The sequence below is a fragment of the Leptosomus discolor genome, chromosome 19 (assembly GCF_034619465.1).
Source record: "Leptosomus discolor isolate bLepDis1 chromosome 19, bLepDis1.hap2, whole genome shotgun sequence".
NCBI classification, from domain to species: domain Eukaryota; kingdom Metazoa; phylum Chordata; class Aves; order Leptosomiformes; family Leptosomidae; genus Leptosomus; species Leptosomus discolor.
In genome coordinates, this window is record NC_141409.1 from 6,944,108 (window position 1) to 6,956,982 (window position 12,875).

A 12,875-nucleotide genomic window follows, 5' to 3' on the forward strand; every position below is an offset into this window, starting at 1 on the left:
TGCCTTCCTTAAGAAACACATACAAAAACCTCAGTGAAAACACTTTAGATTTATTTTAAAGCCAGAGTCTGCAACAGTTTCTTTACTGAGTGGTGGTATTACGGCAGTATAGATAATTCATTCCTCATTCAGTTCACTTCCACTCATTTGCATAGCACAATCCTTTTTAGTTAAAATGTTCTAAAACTTGTCTCGGGGTTTTGTCACACTTTTAAAAAAGCATCCTATTTTACAGCTTAAGCATCAAAATGTAAAAGGAAAATGTAGCTCAGATTACATCAAAGTTGCTGAAGTTTCTGTTGTTACTAGTATATACATAAACAAATTGAATTTGGTTCTATAACAGGGAGTTCAAACCTTTTCTTGTTGAAATGGAACATTTGCCACCCGCCTAGGTTTCACGAATACTATGTACCAGGGTTACAGGTTCAAAAGACTTTCCCAAATGACATGTTCCTGACTGGTGCAGCTTCCTTGACACACTACAACAGTTATAAAAAACCCCCAAAACAGACACAACAAACAAACCAAAACAAAACAAGAAAAAAGAAAAATGGTACCTGAGTGCTGTGAGCAGTACCATGTACAGTTTTCAGTGGAAGGGAAACTCTCCAGAGAAGTTTCAGTAAACGTGCAGCCTCTTCTAAAATCTGCTGTACTGTGTGAGTATGTGCGGAAAAGCTATGCAGTGAAGCCTGGTCTGGTACCTATAGCATAGGGTTAGAGACATGTTATATTTTATGCTTAAAACATTACGAAAATGCAATCTTAATTAATGGTTTAAATCAAGTTGCTATGATTTCATATTTAAGATGATGTACACAGCTATTGTGTGCCACAAAAGCTAATTTGTTAGTTTACAAAGACTGCTGAATTATGCATTATCTGAGAATTTCAGGGAGGGAGGGGGTTTATCCTAATCAATAACCGTGATTAATATGAGATTATATTTACTAGATTTGCTATGTCACATGGTAATAGTTGGCAAGTCTCTTCTTTCTCCATTTGCATTTTGTGTCATGTTATTTGAAAGTCAAATGATTATAGACATCAATTTCAGCAATATAGATGTTTCTTCCTTAGCAGACCCTTTAAACTGTTCCATTTAATGCTAAAATAACTATCAGGACACACATAAAATGTTTTCCTCTGCTGACAGATGAGAAAACCAAATTGAAGAAATTGCATAAATGTGAAATAAAGGAGGGAAAGAATGCGAGGGGAGCAAATGAATTACCAAAGCAATGGTGATTCAGAAGGGGGAAGGGTAATGAAAGAAAAGCATTCACAGTTCCTGCCCCATGCAGCATATCATTTGAATACTTATTTAGCATTGTTGTCTAACCAGAATGCTCCTGTCACATAAAATATCCCATTTGCTAAGTAGTCTGAAACTTCAGTGATGTAAAGCTTGATAGGAAACTGCAAATCGTGAAACTTACTGCTTTTATCTTTACACCAACAAAACAAGTTAAAAACTTAGATTACTTTTTCAGTCATTATCAGTATCTTAACTAGGTCATTTGAAAATATATGATACTTCAGAGAGTCTTAAGTGTCATTCAGACATCATCTTAACGTGTGAGCACACATGTGATACCACAAAAAGAATTTCAGAATGGTTGAAGACTGCATCTTCAATAGCTTTACTAATTATAACTAGAAAAATAAGTAGTGCAAATTTATCCATGCTGTTAAGACCTTCTGGTTTTTGAAGAGCAGTGATCACGTTTTTTACAACATTTATATTATCATTAAACCATAGGGGTGAAAAGGACCTTCATTAGTCACCTAGTTTACTTTCCCACGCCACGGCAGGAAAGCATTACGTCTAATTTTTCAAACATTCCCATAATCTGTTCTTAAAAGCACCTCCAGTAACAGGGTCTCTGAGCACCCCCCACTCCAGTGTTTCATTATTTTTATCCCTGGCCTGTTGTTTTAAATGCCTGATCGAAGCCTTTGCTGTTGCAGTTTGAGTTTCTTGGCTCCTTATTAGCTGCCACGGACACGTACAGATTGTTCCTTCCCTGTTGCTAAAGCCTGTAGGTAGATTTGTTTTATTCAAGTCACCCCAGATGTGTTATCATTAATTGTACCCAGAAATTAACAATATCAAATAAGAAAAAATTAGCATAAGTAAACACTAGTTGTTCTCCTGATTCTAGAGGAAAAGGATTGACGTTATTCAATACAAGGCATTTTACCGGTTTAAGAATCTTTATGTTTAAGAGTACAGCAAGAGCACCATAGCTTGATATCACCATGTCACACACGATGCAGAAAGGAGGATGCGCTATGTCTTAGAAGAAAATACTTGATCATTGAGATATTCAAGTTTTCAGACTAGCTACTGGTATTGCTAAAGTGTCCAACTGATACCAGGAAGTGGAAAAATATTTAAAAACTTCCCTAACATGAAACAACCCTCCTTAGCATACCTCAGCCATTAATGTACAGTTATCACCTGGTGTTACTCAAGGGCTGAATACAAGCAATTGGGGAATTTTATCAGCTCTATATCAGATTTCTTTTAACTGTCTCACATTTCCTGGGTTTATCCTAAGCCTTCATTACAAAAAAATCTCCTTATTTATCTTTATCCTTAGGCTACCGATACACACCCCTAGTTTAAGCCCCTTCTAAAGCATTTTGGAGTTTATCTGTTGTTATATTTTTGTTTGGCGCTTTTATCGTTTCCAGTGTAACAATCACCAGTTTTCACAGGAAAAGCAAGTAGTTTCACCTTATTCCAAGTTGCAAGTAAAAGTGAGACTGCTTATTGAAGGACCAGAATTAACTAATTTATCCATAGCCTCATTAACACAGAATCACAAAGAGTTGCCTGCATCTAGATGAGACTTGGACTGTCAAGGGTGAGGTGTCCTGACAGAGTTATTCAGTTAATGGTGCTGCTGCACCATTAACCTAGTTCTTCGCTTTTGTAACCTATACATTTTGCACCTCCAGGTAAAATTCACCACCCTTTAACAGCTTTCACTGCTTACCTTTATTCCAGGCTCCTGCAGTTTCGTACCAGTGACCTCTCTTAAAGAAACCTCCATTTCTGCTAAAACCTGTTGCCCTTCCGAAATCTGTTTCCGAAGAGCATTATAATCCTCAATTAAACCAAGAACGTGGCGCCCGTTTTTGTTTGCCCACATACGGTGTCCAGGCACAAGGCGGGGGGTACAGGCCGTGCTGGAAGACGAAGTGCTACTGCAGTGCGAAGTGCTGTCTAAGTCGTCTTTCGAGGCTGAGTGCGTACCTGAGACAGAAAAATAGTTTTATTTCTTTTATCCTCAGATGTAGCAGTAATTGACACTAGACTTCTCGTCAACAGCAAGTCTGGGGTACTGATGACACGCACGTTTAAGGTACTTTTGGATGTACCTGGTTTTGCTAGCGAAATGCAATGTCCATGCTTCTGCAGCTCACCAATGTTTCTGCTTTCAGCAGGGCATTTGCAAAGATTTTCTATATATATAAATGGGACAAGGAAGAGTAGATCAGTAGACGTTAACATGCTTTAAAAAACACTTCCTAACTTTACTTCTGTTTCTTTTTTTTTTGTTGATGCTGCACTTGGACTCGGGAAGCAGGGACACACAGCTAATTTCCTAGTACCACGCCATGTATCTCCTGGTATTTACCTACATTTACCTTTTTAGCACCTATCCAAAGTTCTAGATATCGCCGAAAATCAAGTCACAGTCAGAAAATCTAAAATACATCCTGATGAAGATATTTTAATTAACAAATTAACTCCCACTAACTCCACAAAAAGTAGGACAGTCTCCACATCCATACCATACTAAAGGTGGTACCTATATCCCCCCTCTTCAGACCTTACAAATTCCCTGAGTACCTGTGAGTAAAGACTAATCACGGCACATCTAAAAGGCTAACAAATCCAGTTGTTGACATTCCAAGGAGTCTTTCTGGTCCATATCAAACCAAGCTATTATAACTCTATTCACCGTTTTCTAACAGAAATAAGGAGTGTCTCCAGCTCCTGTCTGCTCTACCTGATGCAGGTCAAAAGCAACAGCCAGGGTTCTATCAAGAAACTAACCAGGAACAAATGCAATTTGGGGGTGGTGGTGGTACAGGATTGGGCATGATGGACCCATAAAAGAAGTAAGGTGGTAAAAAACCCTGCTGTGGCTCATGAGCTCTCACACTAACCCTCTGGCTGGCGCTGCTTGCTCTGGGTGTGCATAAGATTTAGGTCGATGTGCTCAGGTGAAGTGTTTGGACCCCAAAAGCCCCATTACTATAGGTTCCCATAACATGATGTATACCCATACAGGCAGTAGGAGAGGTGGCTTTATACTGGAAGTACTGGAAAGCTGTTAGTGTGCAGAGTACTTTAGCAGCAAGGAAGAACATTCTTGTGCCCTCTGTATCCCATGTACATCTATATCGGGACAATAATGCAACCCCGAGTGTAAACACGACATTTTCACTGATTTGCTAAAACAGCAGCACTTCACAGCGATTGAAATAAAGGTAAAATATTCCTCAAGGGCAAAAAGGGAAAAACTGATTTATACAAAGACCATTTAGTGCACTTATTGATCATTCCTGAGTAATACACACTCACCCTTAGCAAACGCTATAGAGCTCTGCATTAAAAAAAGAACCCCCAGGTAAGCAAAATTTACGGCAATTTAATGCAGGCACCCTTCCATCCCAGAGACTGCAAATGCTGTTCCTGAATGAAAAGGAAGTGACAGCGGGAGGCTACAAGACAGTGCAGTGGGCATCTCGCCTCCCCATGCACTAGTAGCTCTAACAGGAAAGGGATCTGAAAGGCTGATGGGCAGCTCCCAAACCCACAGTTGATGCTGTGTGAGGCTTTAAGAGCTTCTTTAAAGAACAAGGCACAGGTTCTACAGTATAACAAAAGCACATATAGCACAGTACCGTTCATTCCTGCATAATGCTGAGACTCTTGTTTGAAAAGATAGTTCAGATTTACAGCTGACACTGATCCCACTTCCTCTCTCTTTTCTTTTGAAAGCTGTTCCTCTAATTTTTCATGCAAAGACTTGTTTGTCTCTATGCTTCTTTCAAGCTGCACTCGCAAACTCTGTATTTCAGTCAATAGTTCACGTAAGTCAAGTGGATTATTCTGATCTTTTCGGAATTCTTCTGATGCATCACATCCGGGATCTGAGACAATTTCAAAAGAAACACTTAACATCTTCAACAATTAAAATAATATTAGCCGTTATCAGAATGCTGAGCCAGTAAATTATAGCCAGCGTTATCCTCAACGTTAAGAATTAACTACAAACAGCATTAAGATAATGGTTTGACAAAGCATGTCTTAATTGCTTCTACTCTCGAAAGATTTAAAGAGCCGAAAATTATTTTTCACTTTGTCCATACAAGCTAGTAAGTCGCATGCCAAAAGCAAAAAAATAGAATAAAAAGAGAATGAAGAGGATTTACAAAATTTGAAGTGCATTAATGCACAGTCTGGGGAAAGAAAAAGGAATGGGTAATCTCAGAGTGCGGAGGAGAGATGGAGTAGAATTGAGAGTTTCATTTTATACACAGAAGAAAAGAAGAAAATAGTGATCACCTGGCAACCACGGGAACAAAACCGAACGGGAAAAAAGCAAGGGCTGTTTGTCTCTCCATAGAAGGAGGTCAGTACACAAACAATTCCATGTATTCTTTTGTGCTGAAATCAAACCGTTCTCCAGAGAGTGGGAAGGGGCTCAACTGCATGAGGAGGGTGCTGCTACTCTCTAATTATATTACCAGTTCTGCAAGGAGACTTATTTCCATCCCTCAGCCAACTTTGGCTTCAAGCCTTACGCCAACAGTGTTGTTCTGCTGCAGCTAGGCATGAAGTACAGTGACGGCAGGGCACTTACTTAAAGTAGCAGGAAGAAAAATAATCAAATTTTACAAGAACTTCCAACGGGAAATTTGCTGGATCCTGTAACGGGTATGCAGCAATGAACAGCGCCCCACTTTCTTATCTAACCGTACCAAGAGCTGTGTGTGCTAGAGCCTCCTTAAAAGGGGTAGGAAGAACTCACATAAGCCTCATTCCTACCCCTCACCTTTAGTGACAGAAAAGCGGGCAGGAAATTATTAAATGTCTCACTCAGAAAGCAGTGCCAGCACTTCTCCCCAGCCCTAGGGAGAAGACACTACCCTCATATTCAGACAAGAGAAAGCACCAGCTACCTGAGTAAGCACTCTGTGAGGATGCAGCAGCATGTATTTAGATGACAAGGAAATATCTAAGATCCCCATGAAGCTTATCCAGCCTGAGCCACTGAATCTTCAACATTTGTTTTTAGCTTAGCTAAAAAAGATAAAGGAAACTTGGGTGTGCCTAGTCAGAACATATCACACAGCTCGACCTCGCAGTTACACTCCCAAGTAAAAAGCAGCATTTTATCGTCAAGTTGTCAGTTCTACTTTGCATAGCAGACAAGTAGGAACACAGGAACAGTGACCTAGCCCTACAGTCTTTTGACAAGATCACATACAGAGAGGGAAGGGCTGCAAGGGCTAAGGGTACAGAAACAACTGTGCATTTATACCTGTCCTCTTCCTTCTTGCTTCTTCCAACTTTTCATAAACCTTGATCTCAGTTCGGAGCGACTGCAGTAACTTCTCATTCTCAGAGAGCTGATGTTGCTTTACATTAATTTCTGTTTGCAACCTGTTAAGTCCCAATAAACAGCTATGGTAAAAGTTAAATTCTAATATTTTGTTTCAAAACCTAAAATCCATTCTTTTTCCTCCGTAATTCTTCCTTTTCCTTTTGAATATATCGGTGCACCTCATTAATGTTAATGGCTACGGCTAAACACATGCTTGTCACACTGACAATTTTCTTCTCTAAATGAATGTCTAAATGTGGACAGAATCAATACCTGTTTAATTCATTACGACTGCTGTAAATTTGACACGTCAGATATCTGGTTTCATCTTCCTTTTGGACAATTTGTTTTTGCAACCTTTCATTTTCTCTCTTGATGCATTCATAATCCTCATGAAGATGCTCGATGATTGCATTCTTTTTAGAAAGAGATTCTCTTAACTTTTCATTTTCCTTTTGTTTATCTGAAACAAGAAGAAACACCAGGTATTTGCAATGCCCACAACCCACCAAACCTATGCTTTTTAACAAAATCAGCTTTTTCAGAGACTCTCAGAAAATAACAGCTGCTCTCATGAGTTTTAGGATTTCAGTATTTCAATTTTCTAATAACTTTTGCTAGATGCGTTTTCTGTAACTTGTGACATTTAACCCCCAGGACTCACAAAGGCTCAATAAAAACCTCTGCACAGCCTCGTATGCCAAATGCCCCCAACACCTCCCGGAATTTGGTCAGAAGGACAGCATTCAACTGTCAGGCAGCAGAATCCCCAAGCAGGCACATGAATTTTGCCAGTCCTCACAAAATAACGGATTTGGCTTCTCTTTGGGAAGAAAAGAACTCCACGGGATTGTTCTAGGGCATGTTGCATCCATGCTCCTCTTTGTCTCACAGAAATCCGCTGTCCTCTCCTTCCCAGCCCTGCTCATCTGCCAAATGTATCCTATCAGTCCTCCTTTCCTTGGCACAAGCTACTTCCCCAAGCTGGTTCTGTGACACAGAACTGCTGATAGGGGCAACTGAGTGTTTTGAGACAGCTGTAATCAGAGAGGCTTACGGGGACCCCAAGCTTTTTGTGACCTTACGCTTAGCATTGGAAAAGGTGGCAGCAATCTCGGCAAAGCAACAGCAGGGAGGAATCGTGCCATCTCCCAACAGTTAGAAAATCATTCCCTCATCTTCAGTAACCTTGTTGAAAGCGTATGGAAAAGGTAATCCCTCTGTGCTCTTAAAAATGTTCATCACCAGCCTTTTGCTACTAAAGGGCTAAGCTAAGACTACAGACAGAAAGCTCCCGAGACCAAAACATGCAGGAGGTATCTAAGAGATCTCTCTTTCTCTAGTGCATCCAGGAATAAAAGGAAAAGAAATTCACGAACTCCAGAGATACCGACATTATTTTAAAACACAAGGGTGACAATGCTCTATTCATCATGGTTCTTACAAAAAAGAAACCCTGATATTATCAGATCATATTGTCAACGATGCAAACAAAGGAAAGCAGGAATATATTAATTAAAAAAGTACAACTTGAACGAACTGATAAGCACCAAGATGCACTAAAACAGATGAGGCAATACATGACTCTGGAAGAAGCACCAGTACTTTTACACAAACAGTCTGAAAATATGGAGACATATAACCTGTTTGTGGCTTAAACTGCTTTTAAGAACCTAGTTGGCGAGTTGTTGGTTTTCTTGGGGGAGAAGAAGAGGGAAGACTTTAATATCCTCTCTTCACAGGTGTGAAAATGAGGAAAGTTTAAAATTAATCTCAGAGATTATAAATACTTCCAAATGGACTCCCCCAGTTCTGCTCTCTTCTAAAGTGTTTCCAAAAAGATGACTTGGCCTGTCCAGTCAAGCCTCTGTAGCAGACTTCGGAATCTAAGTATAATTAGTTTGCTTCCCTTTGCCACTCTTCTGTACTGAATGGTTTCATTTTCAGCAATAATCTATTCTATGGCTTCTTTTTTTTTTTTTTTAGAGGGCTTTAGAATGGAAGCATGGGGAAAAAAGCGCGAGAAAATGGTAATAAAAGACACAGAGGGAACAGGAAAAAGAATGTATAAAAAGAAAGTAATGCAAAAAGAAGCATGGAGACATGAAAGTGAATATCAAATGGAAAATGCTACAAATAAACGGAAAGAAGGAGCATTACTGCTACTCCTGCATCATTGTTAACCCCAGTTGGAATACTTATGGTTGAGCATGGAATTTCAGGGGTAGGAAGAATGGTTAAGTCAGTTTAATGAATGGACTGTTAATATTTTATTGTTTTCTGATCTGGAATGAGTTGCAGTCTACTGTAAAGCACAGTTTTACATTTTTACCTCTCGATCCTTTTGCTAGCATTGCATTCAGAACTTGATTTTGCTTCCTCAGGAAATGTATTTCAGAAGTCAGGGAATTATGCTGCTCTGAGCCATGGATAAAAATGTTTGCAGAACCTATAAATATATACATAAAAGATGATTTATGAGTCATTGCCAGGTCATTAAAGATTAAACTTTCGAGACAAGAACAATTTAAAAAATTGCAGAAAAACATGTTATGAAAGATATTTCTCCCCTATATATGTTGAAGGTTATCCCTACAGACTAAAAGGCAGTTCAGGTTAATGCCAAGTAATCCAAAGCCCTGCAGCACAAGTACCTCTCATTGCTGGGCAACCATTACTAAAATTGCAAAATTATCCCTGGCAGTCTTTACCTATCAGCCACTATTCCAACAGGGCAAAATACAGGTGTATTTTGTGACATTGCTATTCTTTGAAAATAATGCAAACTGTAGGGAGGTTTACCATATATTTCAGCCTTGCCCTGTTCATACTCTGTTGTAATTAAATGACACCATTGCAGAGGACCACTAGATTCTACCAACTGATCTACGGTGGTTAATGCAGGAAGAAATGTCAATAGTCCGGTAACAGATTTGTTACCGTGCCAGTCTAGAGCATAAGGCTGGAGTCACTGCCTTTGCCTCTGATTACAGACTGAGAACCCATTATGATCACAGGGATGAAGATTCATCCCTCTTAAATCCGTGCACCTAAAATTTAGGTAACTGAGGCAGTGTCGATCAACCATCCATAGTCATGGGGTGAAGCAGGCACCTCCAGAGAGCGACGCATCCAACGCATCCTCTACACATCTCTCTGTGGGCGAGACGGCCTGTCCTCCAAAGAGGTGTACTTCTCTCCAGTGCCTCAATGAGAAGCTCTGGGTAAGCAGCACAGATTCAGATGTCTAGCTTTTAGAAACTTAAGGGTGATGAATCCCACTCTGAGGATCTTATTGTGCTAGTTGTATGAATATAAGTGTTAAATCGTGTACCCAGTCAGTCAAATTCCACCCTAGGAAATCCTCATAATGTACTGTATTTATGCTACTCATCCCACAGTGATGTGTAATGTTACAGTACAGTCTGAAAAGTGCCACATTCCACTCTCAAGGTGGCTGCCTCTGAAATGCAAGTCAAGTAATTGTTATTGCCCTTTATAACCTGCTTATCGTCAGTAAAACACTTCAGGACCCACTGGAATTAACATTACTATTAAAAGTATTTTTCAGTTGATTGGTTATCCCAGTATCTCCTACCCTTTAAAGCCTGAGATAACTACATGAATGTCAACTATTTGGTTAATAGAGAAATAACCAGCTGGCAAAAAAATTAGCTGAATGTATGAGAAGGATGCCTTTCAGCTCTGGCAGTTCAATTCAATTTGATGTGCTGCACTTCCTCTAAGTAATCTCATTTTATTGTAATCCCAATTGAAGCTTTTACCCACTACCTAACTGGGATGTAGTGTGCCATGATATGCACCTCTTGTCGTTACTGAAAGACTCAAAGGCTCTAGAAGCCTGGCACTAATGGCATTTTACTATCTATATGTTAAAGAGTTGAGGTAGCTATGTGAACTCAAAAGGCTTTTCCTTTCAGATTTTAACAAAGCAATTCAACTTGAAGTGGCAAGGCTTGATGGTCTCATCTTGATTCTAATTTAATTTATTGCCCATCACCCAGCTTTATCCTATTTGAAAAGTTACGCTATCACAGTTCCACTGAAAGGCTTTAGAATATAACTATTAGTTATCTTACATAATAAGGGATAATGTAGAGCCAGTGGTAATAAGGCCACAATCCTGCAATTTGACCCACTACTGAGACTACTACTTCTGTGCAGAGCCCTGCTGACATCAATTACGCTCTCCATAGATGCAAAGGTCCATCTAACCAGACTAAAGTGGAGCATCAAGGCCTACAATTGCAATACACTTGAGTTTTCATTATGGTTTGTGCTGAAAAAGTGAGTGCTAAGGAAGCGTACCTTGAAGGTTTCAAAGGAAATACTGACTGAAAGACAGGCATGACTGAAAATCGAGGCAAAGAGGAAGGAAATAGTCATTCCCAGGTAAAGCAAAATAAAGGCATACTAAAGCTGAAGAGAAGTCTGAGTAGATACACTAGCTACTTACGGGTTAAAAAAAGGAAACAAAAACCCCTTTTAATGTTAACTGCTGTTAATAACATTTGAAACCTAGGAAACTCAAAATTAAACCTTTGATTTTATTTTGAAGCCTAACATTTGAAATGATTGAAGTAATTATTTTAGTTCTACTTGCACTGCAAACCTCAGCTCTACAGTAACGAGGTAGTTATTACCAGCACTTGAGTCATTTATAGAACACTAGAAGCCCAGAGGCATTTAAATACTTAAAGAATCTAAACATTAAAAATAGCATGGCAAAAATAGTGGGCAGATGTACGTATGTACATCCATATAATATTTATCAGACAAGAATAATTCTATTCATTAACTTTGGTTGAACAAACAACTCTGTATCACATGAATTTAACAGGCTCTCTCAATTAAGTGAATTACAACTTGGTTTTGTTTTTTAAAGGCAAACAAAGTAAGGATATTAAGTTAAAAGTAAAAGAAATTGTTTTGAATTATTATGTCCCAAAGATAAAATCTGCTTCAACTTCACTTAGGAACTTCTTTTTACACTGAAAGTTAAAAAACCCCTATCTATTAGGAAAAACAGTTGAAGACAAAATACGCCTATCTGATAACATGAAAGAGATCTTCAGAACAGAGAGAAACAGCAAGCACTGAGGATCACAGTAACAAAAAGGAGTTGTTCTAACAGGTAGTTGCTTTTTCCCTTTCTTTTCCAAATTTCTCCTCCATCCATTGGGAGAAGCACTAAGGCAACAAGAAGACAGATGGAAGACATAAGACAGTTTATAAAGAAAATATACTTTTACTGCATTAATGGATGTCCTTGCCAGAATCTTTACGAAGCTGTAAAAGAGCTGGAAGTGTTTCAGTGTGGTTATTTCACGAGAACAGTATGCCTTTCCAGCAGCGTAAATACTTCGTGAATGAAATGGATGCTTTTTATACACCTTTCCATCACTGTAAATTATTCCTGAAAGCAAACTGCCATTTGCAGGTAGTCTCCATTTAAACAACAACAGAAATGTATCATGGGGATGATGTAAAACATAATGAATCTAATGTCAATATTAGTGAAATTGAGTAAAAGGAAAGCATGTATGTATTTATTGCCTGCTTCCAGTCTGAGTAATATTGCATATTAATCAACTGTCCTATGGGGGGAAATGTGGGAAGGAGAGGAAGAACCGAGCAAAGTGTAGGAAAGTATGCTTGGTATGGTGTGCTTGAAAAGGTGCTACAAAAGCATCCTTAGTGAAAGCCTGGCTACCTTCTTGTGAAAAGTTCTAAACACACCACAGAGCCTGGCTTTCAAAGATGCTGAACACTAGCAACAGAGAGCAGTGACTGAATTTGCATACCTATTTTTAGTATTTTTCATCCACTGCTTTATATTAGAGTTTGGAATGAAAACCAACTCTACGTTAAAATTCCCATCAGTTTCTGTCAGGTATTTCTCATTAAAACCTCAGGATGTCATTTTGTGTAGAACACATTTATCACACCAATCATTTCAAATGACAAGCTGAATGCCACGGCCTAGGGTCTATCTAACATAAGATATTTTGTCCCTGTATGTAAACACAAGCTGGCTTTAACGCAGTCACAAAATGCCAGAGAAGGCATCTCCAACAATCCTGTTAACAGTGGTGCTGTACTGACCACCCCAGGTATACACAGAGTAGGAAAGCTAATTCCACAAAATCCCTACTTTGGATCGATAGCAGCAATGTAATTTAGAGCAAAGCACCTCCTCCTGTATTCATACTGGGCCCA

General features: G+C 39.1%; 1 protein-coding gene across 2 annotated transcripts in view; it reads right to left on the reverse strand.

Moving 5' to 3' along the window:
* Nucleotides 1-12,875, reverse strand: part of CDK5RAP2 (CDK5 regulatory subunit associated protein 2) — an 82,824-nt gene that overhangs the window by 6,388 nt on the left and 63,561 nt on the right. Inside the window, exons 30-37 of one of the 2 annotated variants that reach the window (XM_086475520.1) lie at nucleotides 8,968-9,084; nucleotides 6,909-7,098; nucleotides 6,573-6,694; nucleotides 4,956-5,178; nucleotides 4,563-4,573; nucleotides 3,394-3,477; nucleotides 3,009-3,268; nucleotides 561-707 (exon numbers count right to left, since the gene is read on the reverse strand). In XM_086475520.1, the coding sequence (XP_086331646.1) occupies nucleotides 561-707; nucleotides 3,009-3,268; nucleotides 3,394-3,477; nucleotides 4,563-4,573; nucleotides 4,956-5,178; nucleotides 6,573-6,694; nucleotides 6,909-7,098; nucleotides 8,968-9,084 (1,154 nt within the window). Of the gene's footprint in view, nucleotides 1-560; nucleotides 708-3,008; nucleotides 3,269-3,393; nucleotides 3,478-4,562; nucleotides 4,574-4,929; nucleotides 5,179-6,572; nucleotides 6,695-6,908; nucleotides 7,099-8,967; nucleotides 9,085-12,875 lie in introns of both variants that reach the window. The other variant, XM_086475521.1, reaches the window with a different exon arrangement.